Source organism: Hyalella azteca, unplaced genomic scaffold, assembly GCF_000764305.2.
Source record: "Hyalella azteca isolate HAZT.00-mixed unplaced genomic scaffold, Hazt_2.0.2 contig14211, whole genome shotgun sequence".
NCBI classification, from domain to species: Eukaryota; Metazoa; Arthropoda; class Malacostraca; order Amphipoda; family Hyalellidae; genus Hyalella; species Hyalella azteca.
Genome location: NW_025944103.1, coordinates 69,983 through 86,437, shown reverse-complemented (window position 1 = coordinate 86,437; position 16,455 = coordinate 69,983). Strand labels below are relative to the sequence as shown.

At 36.8% G+C, this 16,455-nt stretch overlaps 1 protein-coding gene across 1 annotated transcript; it reads left to right on the top strand.

Annotated features, from left to right (window-relative positions):
* Positions 1–11,571: 11,571 nt before the first annotated feature.
* On the top strand, positions 11,572–13,233 carry LOC108675350 (venom serine protease-like; the record flags this gene model as incomplete). The annotated part of the gene is given in 3 exon segments (XM_018163352.2): positions 11,572–11,808; positions 12,272–12,492; positions 13,120–13,233. Coding segments are annotated over 3 exon segments (429 nt in total), but the record flags the coding sequence as incomplete, so codon positions are not given.
* Between the last annotated feature and the right edge of the window lie 3,222 nt (positions 13,234–16,455).

The window sequence follows — 16,455 nt, the reverse complement described above, 5'->3', positions numbered from 1 at the left end:
GTAAAGATGTTTTCGGAGTGTGTGTAGGAAATGTATCCAGGATATGTCGTGACCCATGAAGGTAACTGGAGAAAGTGTCAAAGTCTCGTCATGAACTCAGTCCCGGGAAAGTTTGGCATATGATCAACAGAAAGTTCAGAGAGAGAGAGGCCGCTGCGCGACCATGATCAATTGATCATGCACTACATTGTCATACGCATATGCGATAACGTTGATGCTTAATTAAAAAATTAACTTTGATGCATCAACGTATGCGATCATACGTTGATGCTGAATACTTTTAATGTATAATCAAAGAAACTGCTTATCAGAAAACAGCTATGAAATGAATCCAGTGAATTGTAAAAGTAAACTTCACTATCATGGTTATAATTTTGATACGATCACAGTATACGTCCGTGATTATTCCAATGAGATAAGTTTAGAAAGTTGCTCTTAAAGCGGAAAACTTGATAATTTTGGAGTTGCTAATTGCAATGGCAGGATTTTCTAAATTACAGATGGTTATTGAGCAATGATAATTTAATAAAATTCATGTATTATTAAGTTTTTTAATTGTTATTATTATTTTCCGAAAAGATTATCATGTAGTCTGGCAAAAACTTCAAGCGCGCGTTTCAAACTTGGGAAATTAAAGTAAGTACTAATGTAATTGGAAAATGAGATACAAGAAGAATAATAGTAGAGTACTAACGGAAAATGAAGTTTTTAAATAAAAAGTTCAGTCAAGTGTTTTAGCGCATTTTGTCATTTATGGAAAAATGCACTATTGTGCTCGCCATGTCCGTCTGTCTGTCTGTCCGTCCGTCTGTCCGTCCGTCCGTGACCTCAAGTTTTCGTCGACGAGAAAATGCGCTCTCTGTCACTCACTGCAGTGAGTACTGAGTTATATTTTTTAGCCATTATCACACGAACGGAATTATTTTAGGAATCTTTACATCGGCTCACCACTCATCGAAGATTTTAGAACTCATCTAAGAAATTCTTCAGTTTTAATAGGTAATGAATAGAAGATAGTTTTTAATTCATTTAATAAATACGGAGACTCGTTCGAACAATACACGCAAAAATTGTTGTCAGTTGCTTTTTGTACCCTTTAAATAATTCAGCGCTAATTGTTTGGAAACATAGAATTAATTCAGACAAAATTCGATGAAACTAATGGATGTAGTTAGAATGGATAAGCTATCAATATTCGAAGCTAGGTTCACACACAGTACACTTTCCCTCAGAAAATTCGAGATACATTCAAAATAAATAACCCGTAGTGATTATTATTATTCCCTTCCCAAGCATTGGCAGAAAAAATAAATGTCGAATAACAAATTCTGTCTTTTTTCTACCTTCGGCCCCAAAATTAAGTCGAAATTTCATTCAATTGTGGTGTGCCTCTCAATCCAACTCAAGTTTCTGTTCACTCGCGAAAAAACTGCGCAGGGATCACTTTGTCGCCACATTCTTCATGGACGAGGCTCGCAAGGAAAGGGAACCATTACGAGGAAAGGACGAGGCTATCAGGTCAAGGGAACCATTTTATTTAAATAATTTGCAGTTATGCAAATGGTTTTCTTGAAGATGGTAATTTCCATGGAAAGCGAAAAAAGTGAAAACTCAATATTTAAATGGTCATGAGGTGGATTTACAGGCATTAAACAACAATGTCGGTGTTATCTTGCTGCACAATAAAAGTTTAACAAATTACATCTCACCATGGTTTCGATGTTATTTCTTGCTACTCGATGGAGTAGTTTGTGTCGGGAACCTAACGTGGTCACAGCCGTAATTCACGGGATCATCTCGTAACTTGTATATAGCCCTTGAGGTTGGTTCGTGCCATGGTTGAACTATATAAGGTTGACCCACGAGAAGTTCCGTCTTTCAGTTCAGCTTTCTTGTTACGTCACGTAGATCGAGAAACTTAAACAAACCTTTCATTCTCATGACGGATTGGTTGACTGGTTTGATCGCATTTCGGTGATTAGTTAATGCCAGTGACGTCACTGAGATCAGTGACGTCACAGGCGAACAACAAACTACATCCGCAAAAATGGGCTTCTGATGGGTCAACCTTATATTAGTTCAACCATGGGTTCANGGCTTCTGATGGGTCAACCTTATACTAGTTCAATCATGGGTTCGTGCTACCGGCTAGCCTCCGGGCATTCAATCATCAGCAAGCGTCGATGGCGGAACCCATTTCAATCCCGTTCTACTTGTATGTGTGTCCATCTTTGTCTCTTGTCACCATATGAATAAATTATTCATACCTGTCGTCGAGTTGCCGAACCTGGGTTAAATCATTATACTGCCATTTGCGGTCCATTCGCCACAGTTTGTGCTTAATTCCCCCATTGTGCCCCTGATATTGTCTGAAGTTTCATGTCGCTCGATTCTAAAAGATTTTTTACTACTAAAGTGTTGTTTTCTTATTTGGTCATACTTTTGTTTTTGATTAAGGTATATATAACGGGACCGCCGGAGTTACCGTAGCAGACCTTAAGACAGTTTGCACCTGCGCTCATGCATCTTGCTGCTAATCTGATCAGGCGAGGAGCCCGTCAAGTTTAGACAATTATTTCTGGTGAAAACCTACACAAATAAAGCATAGAATTAAACAGTCACGACTCTATTTAATTGCATAAGTAAACTTTCAATTAAAAATGTCTAGGTCACTTGTTGCAGTACTGATTATAGTAGCGCTATCATTGACATAAATCGTTATAGACCAATTAAAAATAGAAGGACTCTATTTTAACTGCATAAGTAAACTTCCAATTAAATTTTCTTGGTCACTTGTTGAAATGCTAGTTAAAGTACCGCTAGTGTTGGTTTCAATCATTCTAGACCAATTTAAAAATAGATCTTACAGTAATTTTGCCAGAACTTACGTTTCTCAGCGAAAGTGAACTACACATGATTCAAGTTAGCAACCATTTTCGAACGACTAATTTCTAACTTCAAATTAATCAGTAATAATTTCAACTGGGATATAAAATGCAGAGGTATTGATTTTTCATGACGTGTTTTCACAATTCTCTTTTATCTGTAAATGGCCTCCACTGACGACTTGATACAATTTTTGATATTTCAAGTTTGAGGTTATTCATTGTCCAAAAATTCACGTGGCGCTCCAATTCATAAACTAAAATTCATTCATCATGTGTTGCAATTAGTTTAAAGAGCTTAATCTAAGAAGATTATCATTCATCAAATTCTAGAAATTAGTTGTTGTAGAAATTAGTTATGCATGAATCAAGTAATTAGTAATGAGTCAAATTAGTTGTAGAAATTATATTACATAAACATTTCTTTTACTAATTACTAGAACATCAAGTACTTTGGACCCTGGGTTCACAAGCGTCATGTTTACTTGTTTGATGTTGGTCTAATTATTTGCTAAATATACATTTCATTGAATTATCCTACTTGATTGTTGGCCAGTATTACCAGTACGCAGGAGTGTTGGGAACAGTGGTATATGCCAACCATGAGTGGCCGTTGTTGTTTACGAAGGTTATTCTCAAGCGAACAATAATTGTAGAAATATTCATATTGAAAATTGTTCATCACTAATTACTTGTTCACCAGGTGTGTTTGGACCCGTGGTACACACCCGCCTACAACTCGTGCCTGATTTACTCGTTTGGTGTCGGCAACGACATCACATTTGAGAAGATCATGTCCGACCTCTGGGGCTGTCAGGTCTTCCTGCACGACCACACTGTCAACCATACCAACGTCAGGAATGCTAATATTAAAAACTTTTTTCATAAATGGTTCAATGAAAGTGAGGACCAAAATGGGTTTACTCGCACAGAAAAATATTTTTTGCACAGGTAATTTGCATAAGGTACACCAAGAAGCCGAATAAGAAAACTATTCAGAATTATGAAGTACTCGCTTGAAAATGTGTTCAGTGAAACAATAAAAGCAGATCGATGAATAGATTTGAGATATGGAAATGAATTGTAAGACTTCGGCTTCAGGATTTCTTCGGGCCTCGCCTCGTCCACCGGCCGTGGGGCATCGCCAACGTCAGCCACGTCGACGACGACGGCCGGACGTTGGTGACGTACAAAGACGCCCTCGCGGCCAACGGTCACGTCGGCGCCCAGATGCACTACCTCAAGATCGACATCGAGGAACAAGAATATCATGTTAGTGCAACTTGTAAGATGTAAACAGTGAATATTTTATATCGTAAAAATGTAAATTTATGTAATAATATTCACAAAAGCCAAACTTGCGCTTAATTCATTGCGTGCCGAATTCAATAGCTGCCACAAGTTATTCCACCACTTTTTGTGATGTAATATATGTTCACTACATACTATAATAATGCAATGATTATTCAACTTTATCATTCATGAGTTAACTCCAAAAGCTAGTCTGACTACAAAGCTAAAAAATACACCAAAAATACATAAAGGAAATTCATCAGCGTTGTTTTATAAAATAGTTTGTAAATCATCGATAGGTTTAACCTAACATATTTGACTCGGGCTTACTGGAGAACGTGTGGCAACTACACATGGAGATCCACAACTTCTGGAGGGAGTGGGAGTCATCTGAATTATACGTATATCCAGCGTAACAAGGTTTGTGCTAACAAGTTACATCGATTCGACAAGGCAAAATTAACTAAAATTTATTTTGAAGCCCTACCGGAAACTTCATTTATTGACTTCGAAACCTGCGAACTTGAACGTTTTGCACGGTTTTCACACCATTTTCGAACATATCAAGAATAAAAATGAAGATATGAAAGGTATGGTAATGGATGTCATTAGTTCAATACCTACATCCTTCATACGGCATCCGTTATCAGTTGAAACTAATTTCCGCAAGTTCTCTAACAATTTTACAAGAAGAAAAATATTATTGGTTGGGCAAAACTAATGAGTGTAGTTGAAGATGGGATTTAGCATATCATAGTAGTGAATCGGTGCAGATGATTAGGCTGATAAGAGCTTACGTATCGCCGATTCCTGCCGTCTTGTACCTGTCACATAACCTGCTTAATTAAACGAGGACTGTGGCCAGAACTACGCAGAAATATTAATGGTCCTTGGGAAACATATTTTTAGAAACATTAATAATAAGATATTATTGATTGATGGGAAGCTCCACAATACTTTACAAATAGCAATGCATCATATTCATACATAAAACCATGCATGCATAATGCATCATTGATACCTTGTTGGTGCCTCACTGGCCGTACATTTCACCGATCGATAGCAAGATCTAAGAAGTGCTGTTTCTTGGCAATCAGGTTTCTTTATTTTAAATTGATATGTCTTCTGGTGATCTGTTCTGTACGGTGTACCCAGATTAAACAAATTATCATTAAGAGAATTGCCAAAGGTTTACCTGCTGGTCTTTTGATGAGATTTTCAAACCTTCATCCTAAGAATCTATACAGACGAGGTCTTTAAGGTAAATTCATAATTTCTAAAAAGACTTTGATCGCTCTTCACGCGACTTACTGGATTATTTTCTTGTCTTTTATGTGTGAGTGGCCAGAAATTATAGCCAAATTCGGGATGGACCATCGAGTGCCACGAAAATCACCACAGTTCCGGTATTACGAAATTCAAATAATGTTCCTAAAAAAATAGAATCCTGTTCACCTTATTAACATTTTTATGGCTTGGACATAATTTCGTGCATGTGCCCTTTATCATCGGTTAGAACAATGCAAGCATTCAGATGATTACTTTTACATACGTTGTCATTATTGAAAGTATGTTAGTAATAGTGTAAAGGTTTGCTAGCGTTTCAGCTACCAAGCTATTTCGCACCGGAGGTCAAAATGTAACATCGCCAGCGAGGCGGAAGGTCTCAATTATTCAAAATCTCAAAATAATCATCACCCACAAGGGGCGGAAGGTCTCATTTGTCCAGCCCGCTGAAGCTGGCTCGAAGGATTAAGCAGCGTTAGCATCTCAAAAAGACGAAGTGACAAGGAGGGACAGGTGAAAAGCAACAGAAACGAAGACACTCGAACAAGAGGTCGCTTACACGGGACGTCATCCGCCCGCACGAGAGAGACAGAGAAAGGAAATGTAAGAAATCCTACCTACATAATAACTTAATGTAAGGAATCCTACCTGCATAATAACTTAACCCCACAACTGAGACCAACGGTCAGACACCGCGAGCTCAGCGGTGGGGTGCTCATCATTGACAGCTCGCGTATGAGATCCTATGTGAGCTGGAGAACGCAGGCTTCCGGAGGGTGCGCGCTACGGTCAACAACCTGCAACGCTGGATAGATGAGCCCGAGTGGGGAGGCTGGTGCTGCAGCGACGTGCTCTGGGTCAACGAGCGTATACGCAACCAAGCATTGAGTCGGGATCGACTTCGACAGCTCTAAAATCCATGTGAAATTGTTGAAAAATAATGTTGATCGTAATTAGGGGAACAATTAAATATTAAAAGTAGATTATGTCTGATAACTTATTTCATATGTCACCACCCATGCCGTCAGTAGTATCCGTCTCGTCACCTTCCGTGACGTCATTGTAGTAAGCGAGTAAGCGTCTATATATAAGCTCTTCAAGCTTACCACCAGTCAGTCATAGGCCAACACCTCATATCGGCATTCCATCGCAGCCTAACCTTAAATACTTCCACCACGTCTATCGGCTCCAGCACTCGCTTGTCCTTCTCGTGTTCGTGTCGTTATCTGTACCTTCTCAACTACTCTTATAACACCTCATTCTGCCTTATACTGTAATCCTATACATACTTGATAAATATTCTTACCGTTGTCTCTCTATTTATACCACTGCTATAGCAAATGGAAAATAGTAATAACCCATCGGAACACAGAGGTAATCTTATTGTTCCTCTAATAATTAAATTATTAAAAAAAAGACATAGAACGACTTCCTTGACAAACACGGAGTTTCAATTGGTTGGGGATTCGGCTCAAAGAAAGGTATGAATTGAAATGTCAAATGAGTGGTTGAGCTATTTCAGGCACAAATGAGATCACTTTTTTTCTCTGTGATGACATCTTAATAAATCTGACAGTGTGAGCAATTGAAAATTTTTAACTTATGCAATATGTATTTTGTACATACAAACAATTGATTATTTTGTAAAATTGATTATATCTGGTCAATTCAAAAGTTGTCTCAGTCTCTTGTTTTCAACGGTCAGTCATTGTAGCTTTTCCAGTTTCCGTGTCAAGGCCGACAAAAGGCAGTAAGCAGATTACTTATGATTGCGACACTAAGCGACACTAAACATTGTAGAGCTACTTCGAAGTGCTTAGTGTCTGTGACGTATTTAGCATACCAACAGGACACTTCGTAGTGCAAAGCGCTACTTCGTAGTGCTAGTGCCCTATTTAGCATACGGGCCAATATATTTTCGTCAAACTTCGTTCGAATCATGCAGACAGCATCGGTGTGATATGTGCGTTCATAGCTCGACTATCACAAGGTTGGCCCCCTGCATGTGGGCCGGACAGACCCGGACAGCTGTGGGCCGGACAGACCAGGACAGCTGTGAACCGGACAGACCCGGACAGCTGTGGATCGGACAGACCCGGACAGCTGGGGACCGGACAGACATCGGACGTGTTTCATCAGAAATTCCCCACACGAAACACAGAGGAAAATGTTTTCATGTAATTTTTATGATCGTTTACCTGTAAAGGATTACAGATACAAAATTATTTGTTGTTTTTAGCTTTCATAAAAAATTCATGGAAATCTTTACAACAATATCGTGTTGGAAATCTCTTTATTGTATTCTTGTTCGAAATCTTTACAACAATAATTATTATGTGCATTTATAATTATTATTTTGTAATTATATTTATTATTTTATAATTATCAGTATAGATTGCATTATTTATAATAATAATAGTAATAATAATAATAGCGGTTTCAGCGTTAATTAGGCCGTAGGCCTGTCGCCGATTCTTAACATGGCAGAACATTCACAGCATTTTGCGGTCTCGAACTCGCAACTCACTGCTACAATTCTGCTGTGCTTAACCGCCCGGCCTCCTCGCCGATTCTGACCAGAAACTGGCGCACAGAGCTGGGATCGAACCCGCGCCTCTCTGCGCCAATCTTGGTACTCTGAACTTTAACCACTGGGCCACCCAGCGATGATTGTAGAACTCTGATTTATCCCAATTAAACGACTCGAAGCATATTAATTATATATTATATCTACAGTAAAGCACTCCTGGGCCAATGATTTTTTGTCTTACACCGATTTTAGAGAGCTTTCGCAAAACTCTCTGTAATTTCACAAACAAAATGTAAAATTCATTATGAAGATCCCCTCATAAATCAACCTCACGAAGTTTTGCGTTAAGGGGGGCGTCTACCCTAAAGTTTTCGGATTTGGCTTTTCCGGTTTTTAGTCTCATCTTAAAGCTGACATTCTGAACTATCCAACGGTATCAAAACCATCTCTGTACGTTGATTTATGCGTTCACGACAGATCATTAAAGGTGGGGGAGTTTTTTAACAAATAGAATAGGAGGAAATTCGCTGGAAGCACTTTAAATAGTGTCTGCTTGAGGTGCACCTTAGTTACCCGCCTGGCGTCGTATGAGGAGGTGTGCATGCAGTCGCTTCCATCATCTTTGACTGGAATCAAGCTGCAGTAACGTTTAGTTTTGCATACTTGCTACATTGAGTGCCTATTGCGATGCGCGCGGGACTTTGTCGCGCTCTCCTGAACATTCACTCTTATTGTCTCGGCAAACCTATCTCCTCCTAGAGTTTTGAAGCTACGGCGATGAGACATATACCATTCGATTCGTAAAGACCATACCTATCGAGTAATGAAGCATTTTTTAGATTTATGCATAGTTTGGATTCAAAATGGGGGAGGGGGGAAAATCTGAAGAAAATGAGAAGAAAACTGGAAAATGCGTGTAAAAAAACTTAGGAGAAAATAAAAAAATCAGGCTTCGTTACTCGATTGGTATGGTCTTTACAAATCGAATGGTATATCTTTCAATGCTGTAGCTTGAAAACTGTAGGAGGAGATATATTTTTAAAGTACCCCATTTTTTGTCCGTTTTCTATGAATTTCACGTTTTCTATAAATTTTCCGAAAAAAGTCATACGAACAAAATCTGCTTGTATTTCGGTTTTACATATACGTGTGAAGTTTCAGAAAGATCCGTTAGTAAATGTGAAAGTTTTTCTGGAGGGCAGACGCCCCTCTTAATTGAATCAAATTGACATGCTTGTTGTCCGGTCCTGCCGTTTATATTTTTAATTAATTATGATTTTCATGCGATACTCGTTATCGCGAGAAAACAGGATTCTCATGCTCAATATTAATAATTAATACGAATAAAATGGAACACGAACGAGAATATGTACAACGTTTCCGATGCAGGCAGTACTAAATTAAAGATTCCTATCAATGAAGTATACCTATCACTTTTTCAAATGACCTTCCAGCAAATCCTTGCATGACATTATTAAAAATAAACGAAAACGATTCAAGTTCCAAAAAGACCGCACAGATTTTGAATTGGACTCCACAAATTTTTTTTTTGTCAGAAGTTCCTGTAAACAATTTGCCGATTGCTGACAATATATCCAGTTTGCGGTCGTTGGGACTGTCGCCATGACACTCGATCATATGATCTTGCTGTGGCAGGTAGACTTTCTAGTAGACTTTCTCTCGAGATCATATGCCCGCTTTCCCGGCGCCGATTGCGAGGCAGAGCTTGCAACTCTACACTTTCTCTCATTGCATTGAATAATCAGAGTCTCTATAAGGCTTTTTAAAGCCTCTAGTGAAGACAATTAAAAGACAATTAGAGCCAATTAGAGACAATTAAAGTCTCTATTTAAATATTCAGCTGAGTGTAGTATTACGTTATATGATTGGGCTTACTTTGTATTTATTTCATTATTTAGAATTATTTCATTCAAGAAAGTTTATTTCTTGACATAAAATTATAATTATTTTAATGTATGTAGGAATGGAAGAAACAAAAATCACATAATTATCTTAAATCAAACTAACAGGTAAATGCAAGCGCAATGCAGAAATGATTTTAATTAAATAATTCAGTTATAATACATCCATTGGGGAAGTCCAACTTGTCGTGGCGCACACGCCGCCGCAGTCTATACGTGGCTACCACTTCATAAAAGCCTTATGTGATCGTCTAGTTCGGCAGTACACATAACTTCGTTGCGGAGGATAAAAAGCAAGACAGTAATTTTCGCCGTTAAATTCATAGACTTTACACTGTGTACATGCGACTTCCACCAACGGCTTCCACTAACTTACTCGTATCGAAAATTCTCCCCTAACTATACGGACGCGTCGTTCTCCAAAGAAACATTTTTTCAGTTCTTAAGTCTAACTACTAATTGAGAAAAATACGTTAAGAATAAATAAAATTAAAGATGGGCTTAGAAAATTTCAGAATTGCAGAATAACAGAGATAAATGAAGATTCAACTAAACAAACAATTATTATACGGTATGCCGATCACAACAAACTAATATAAAATGATGAGTAAAATTGTAGTGAAATTTCGGTTTCATTTTCCTAGTATGAAGCTGTGACGTTGATGGAATAGACAAAGAGATTTCATCAGGTGAACATGGTCGCTTTGGAGACTGCATTTGACAAGCCGGGAAGCTTATTTACTGTCTGCCCGACGTAGAAGACGGCATTCGATCACTGCTCTTTAGCGGGGTTTGGAATGAACAAAGAGATCTCATCAGGTGAACATGGTCGCTTTGGAGACTGCATTTGACGAGCAGGGAAGCTTATTTACTGTCTGCCCGACGTAGAAGACGGCATTCGATCACTGCTCTTTAGCAGGGTTGGTTAGGTTTTCTACAGTAGTTACTTTCGTCATATATAGAACTCGTTTATAATGTGGAAAATATTTATAAACAACTTGAGCGGTGCATTCGAGCGCTGCTCTTTTGCGGGGTTGGTTTAGGTTTTCTACAGTAGTAACTTTAGTCATAAAACTCGATTATAATGTGGAAAATATTTATTGGTTCAATTGAAAAATAGTTTCAATTGAAAACCTACGGTAGAAAAGTTAGAGATGTTATCTCAGATACACTTGTAAATGCGGTCTTCTAGTGAAGGAAGTTTTTAAGTACTCTAAATAAGTTTGCACAGGCTAAAGGCAGGAGTTATAGTAAAACTTTTGAAAAGCACTTGATCTATACTATGTTATATTTAAATCCATTATTATCTCGCAAGGTTCATCATGAAGAACAACGTTTTATCTTGCAATTTCAAATCTGACTTCTATGAGCATGTTGTCCCAACAAATCCGCAACCAAGTTTATATAAAAAACGTTATTCCTAAATTGACCGTACAAATACTAAACTTAAAATTAATGTTAATTATCCTAATTATTTACCTTAACTTGATATCCAGTTAATCAAACTTAATTCACCAATAACTACTATAGAGATCATTCAAAAGATTTTACATCTTTATATGATCCCACATATACAGTTCATTCAGAGTATTACATAGTCCATACCTAAAATAATACAGAAATTGTTTTAATTTATTTACGGTAAATATTTTCAGCAATTAATAGTATCGAGCGCATATCCTAAATCTGGTTGCTAAACATGTCGAGGTTTATAAAAAATATGTATTAGGTTTCTACAGTCTTATCCTTCTTACAATTCGTTATAGTTCGTGCGTGGCTACAAAACCCTGATACTCGATGTCGTCACAAGCCATCTTGTGGATGCTAGCCGTCATGGCGGTGGCTCTGATATCATGTGTCTCTCCTGCCGCTCTATCCGTCCAAAACTTCGGTGAGTTTGCAAATTAATGTATCACTTATAGACGATATTTTCTAGGAATTTAAATGAAAGCCATGGGTCTTTAATTCCCAGCAGGATTTTTTATTTCTAATTCTAATTTCTAATACTTAATTAAACGACAAAATATTGATGAAAACGCATTTAACCTATAGAGAAACAATTAATAGATAAGAGAGATTATTGAGTAATAATTTTAATGATTTCTTTTATAATACTATCATAAAATATCATTAGTTAGTATTTTACACATAAATAGAGACTCCTGAAAGAGGATGAACTAATATACCCTAATTTTTGACGAAGATTAACAATAATTTTTTTCAGAACGCCATTTCATGCGCAAGCAGTGACATTGGTGAAAAATCGAGAAATTTAAATAATTATTGATTTTCTGATCCAAATTTTACTGATAGAACAAAAGTGACCTTATATATTTCTAAATTGCCATGCACAGGAGAAATGGACTTCGATTTAGACGTAGAGAGCGAACGAGCTCAGTTCAACAGCACGTGCAAGTGCGGCAAAAAGTTGACGCGCATCGTCGGCGGCAATAACACACTTGTCAACGAGTTCCCTTGGCAAGCTGCGCTCTACATCGCCGCTACCAAAAAGTTTATGTGCGGTGGTTCGCTCATCACCAACCAGCACATACTCACGGCTGCTCACTGCTTCGAGGTTAGCAATCGAATACTACGGTGACTAAGTTTATTTCAATGCTATTATTACAAAGTATCGGGATGAATCATAATCGACTTGATGATATGATCCAATAACATTGAGATAAAGACCTAGAAATGAGTTATCAGATTTAGATTTGTTTATCTTGGAATTAACGATTCAAGCCAACATGAATGATACATTTAAGTTTACGAAGACACTAATATGAAATCTGAATGAAAGGGCAATGAAAACTTTATGTGTAAATAATTGATGGAAGGTATACAATTTGTTACGTTGAAAGAAGCACGTATCAAATGAAAGATGAGATAAAAATTAAGCCTAAAAGAGTCATGAAATACTAATATAAAAGCCATTGTATTAGGGACAGGAGTTAAAATTAATAGCTGAAAAATTTATAGTCAGTGACAACTATATGATCGTTAGATTGCATCAAATACAGCTCTTGATTACCTTCACTTAATCATTAGACGCAAGTGACATATTGATCATAACATATTGATCTCGGCGCTGAAGTGTAGGCCTGATGTGGCCTGTCGCCGATTCTGTTCCTATTCGTGCCTTGTTCACAGAATATCTAAAATCGTGTCATTTGACCGGATATTTGACGATGTGTGATCACAGGCTCTGACGGCCGCGAATATGGTGGTACACTTGAGAGCGCACAATATCTCTGATCCGTCGGAAACAAGTGTTGTGGAAAGGTTCGTGAAGGCAGTTTACATTCACAAGTCATACGACAATACCACCAAAAATAACGACATCGCCATCATACATCTCAACCAAACAGTGGACGTGAGTCATTTAGCAATATACCAGTTGGTAAATTAGAAGAACGAGGCATGTTTTTTAAGTTAGTAAACGTTTTGATATAAAGAAACAACCTGTAAATTTTCTCAAAAATAATCCATTCCGATGAAAAACCATACCTAACTATAATCTTCTAAATAAATCCCACTAACATCGAGTTATATGTCGTGTCTTGGGAGTTGGGATCAGCTTCTGCATGCCATAGTCGAAGAAGCTTGCTGCCTGATTAGAAAACCGAGTCAATTTCGTAAAGAACACTTCAGGAAATTCTTCAGCAAGACAACAATAAATTTTTCAGTGAAGAACGAAATCTTGAATCGTCTGTTCTGTTTCACTTTGAGTCAGATCATCGGTAATGACTGAAAGTCGCCCACTTTGTTTCTCATCATGAATATTTGTGCAGCCATCTTTAAAGGCCTTAATCACTTCCACACCATTTCCATCACTCATAATGTTTTTACCAAGCACTTCGATGATTTGGCGATGAATGTTAATTGATTTGAAGCCTTGTACACAGAGAAACGCACGCATTTCGGCTTGATTCTGAGTAGCTGGAGGCAATTTAAAATTACGGAAACAGATGTAGAGTTAGTCGCATGATCCCGAAAATGCCGTCTGTGGGTTCCCAACAAACGTAACTACAAGGCACATATTCGCTAAAACGGTGGCCGCCGCGTTGCGGTGGCGTAATTTAAAAACAGTATTTACTCTAAAAACATGCCTCGTATTTTGTGCAAGGCTCAAAAGCCAGAGAGCACAGTAAATAAATANACGTGCTTTTTTAGTATTCTGAAAAAAAATGAATAAAATATTTTAATAAAAACATACAATATAGGGAGCTTACGTAATGAACTAAGTAAAGAAAATGGTAGGATCTAAAATAAAAATATTTATAAATTAACTATGACCTGATTGATATATTTTTGTACTATTTCTCGATATCGCCAGATTTAAGAAAAAATATTGCCAATTACTGAATTAAGGTACAACTTCAGACGCACTTAACTATTTATTGAACTAAAAATCTTTCATGCAAGCTGAAACACATAATTGATCCTAAAAATGTGTTTGCTCTTTTCTCTTATTGCAGAGAATTTATTTATTTGCTGTTGTCTCTTATTATTATTTTTCTCTCAATAAAAAAAATTTGTCAGCAGTAAATAAAAATATAATTTGTTAAAAGGCTTGTTACACGTCGAATGTTTCAAAATTTGTTTCCTGAAGCAACTACGTGGTGCACGAGTTCACAACTGGCACATTAGTTCAAAATTTAATTTGTGAGTTAAAAGGAAAAGTAAATTATTGACTATAAAAATCTTTATTAATTATAATAAGGTACTATGAATTTTTTTCTTTACTTCACATCACTCATCAGCATCTACTTATACTTCTCGATAGTCAGAAAAAAGAAGTAATGTGTCCAGGACAGGAATCTATTGGAAAATGTGCTTAAATATCGTCATGTGTGACTTTAAGGTCGAGAAGCAAGGATTAAACTAGCAAGATTATTCTAAAAAACATTTTCAATTGTTGTCGAAGTTAAAATTTTATCAAATTAATCTAAGCGAAGAAAATAAAATGTGATGATTGATGAACTCTGCGCGTTTCAGCTGTAGAACTTTTTCAGAAGGCAAACATCAGTACCTACTGACTAACTCGAATTTTTTCTTTTATCTCCACTCCAATGTTCGGTTTTTAAGCAAGAACTATATTTTAAGGTCTCGAAGTAAGCTTGAAATTTTTTTCAAGACGGAGTGGTAACGATCCTTACAACAGCTGGCGAGCTTAAACATTCTTAGAGATACGAATAAATATTTTCGCAATTTTGTATTCAACTAGTTTGTGTGGAATTTACGAAGGTATAATTTTTTATGAAAAAATTCAATATAATTAATATTATTGGGTGTTTTCTTTAATTAAATTTTTCCATCACCATTGATCCAGCGAACGTGGGCATTTACAACTTTACGAGGAAAATGTGTTTTCGTTCCTCCCTTGCATATAGTGATTATTTATTTTAGCCTTCGAATAAATACCTTCTAAATTTTTTTTTTTCAAGTTGAACAACGCCAAGTATTTAACAGAATGACAAGTATAAATTTAACTTACAGTTTACCGAACTTATTCAACATCGAAGATCCGTGGCATTATTTATTCATTTAAGAGAAAACAACAGAATATTAAAAATGCTAAAAAATGATAACCAACGATAATATGGTTCTTAGTGGATTCCTATATAAGCGAATAAGCTTCAGAGGTGATAAAACCCGGTTCATAATTCTTTAATACAAAAAAGCAAGGCACCGGACAAAACATCTTATTGATCTAGTCCTGGATAAAACGTATAACAACACGTCCCTAAAAACAACAGCTTTATCAATATAACACTGCGTAAAACTGGATTCCAGTGAATGCAACAAGCAATGTCACTTGCTCTCAGCCGTTACCATTTTAATATTCAAATTAATGCTTGGGGAGAATGAAATCACGGAATTTGACTTTAAAATTCTATATTAAGTTTCAAAATAAATTCCTTCGTAATTATACCAACGGAAATAATATTATAATCGTTTACCTTAAATGCTAAAACATTCATGCTAGACCTTGAATCAGCTGGAAACTGTAGGTTGTGTAGGTGTAGACTACGTTGGACAACACCCCCCCCCGGATGGGGAATGACTTTGATTCGTCCTCCCCAGAGTCGGGGAGGACGAATATGAGTGGGAATGGTGGCGCGCAATGCAATTTACAATATCAATGCAACCTATCAAATCAATTTTTTCCAGTCGATCTTTGTAACTAAGTTGTTGCTTTGAGTTGTACAAGTGCCATCAGACATGACATTTATAACATCACAAAATGGCCCTGATATTTAATTTTGTGGTGAGAGGGCTGCTATTTGTTAAAATTCAAATACAATTAATAAATTATTACGTAACTAGTGTAAATTTCTTCTGCAATATAAAACTCGTACATTTTAAAGATACGTTAAACGAAATTTATGCTCTCTAGATATCATTTTATTGTTACATCCATGCCACGGAATATTTTTGACTCGTAACTACAAATAAAATTGTGGTGAAATAAGTCAGATAATATTAGATTATTACATTTTTAATGCTATATAATATATGTCTCTTATACACATCT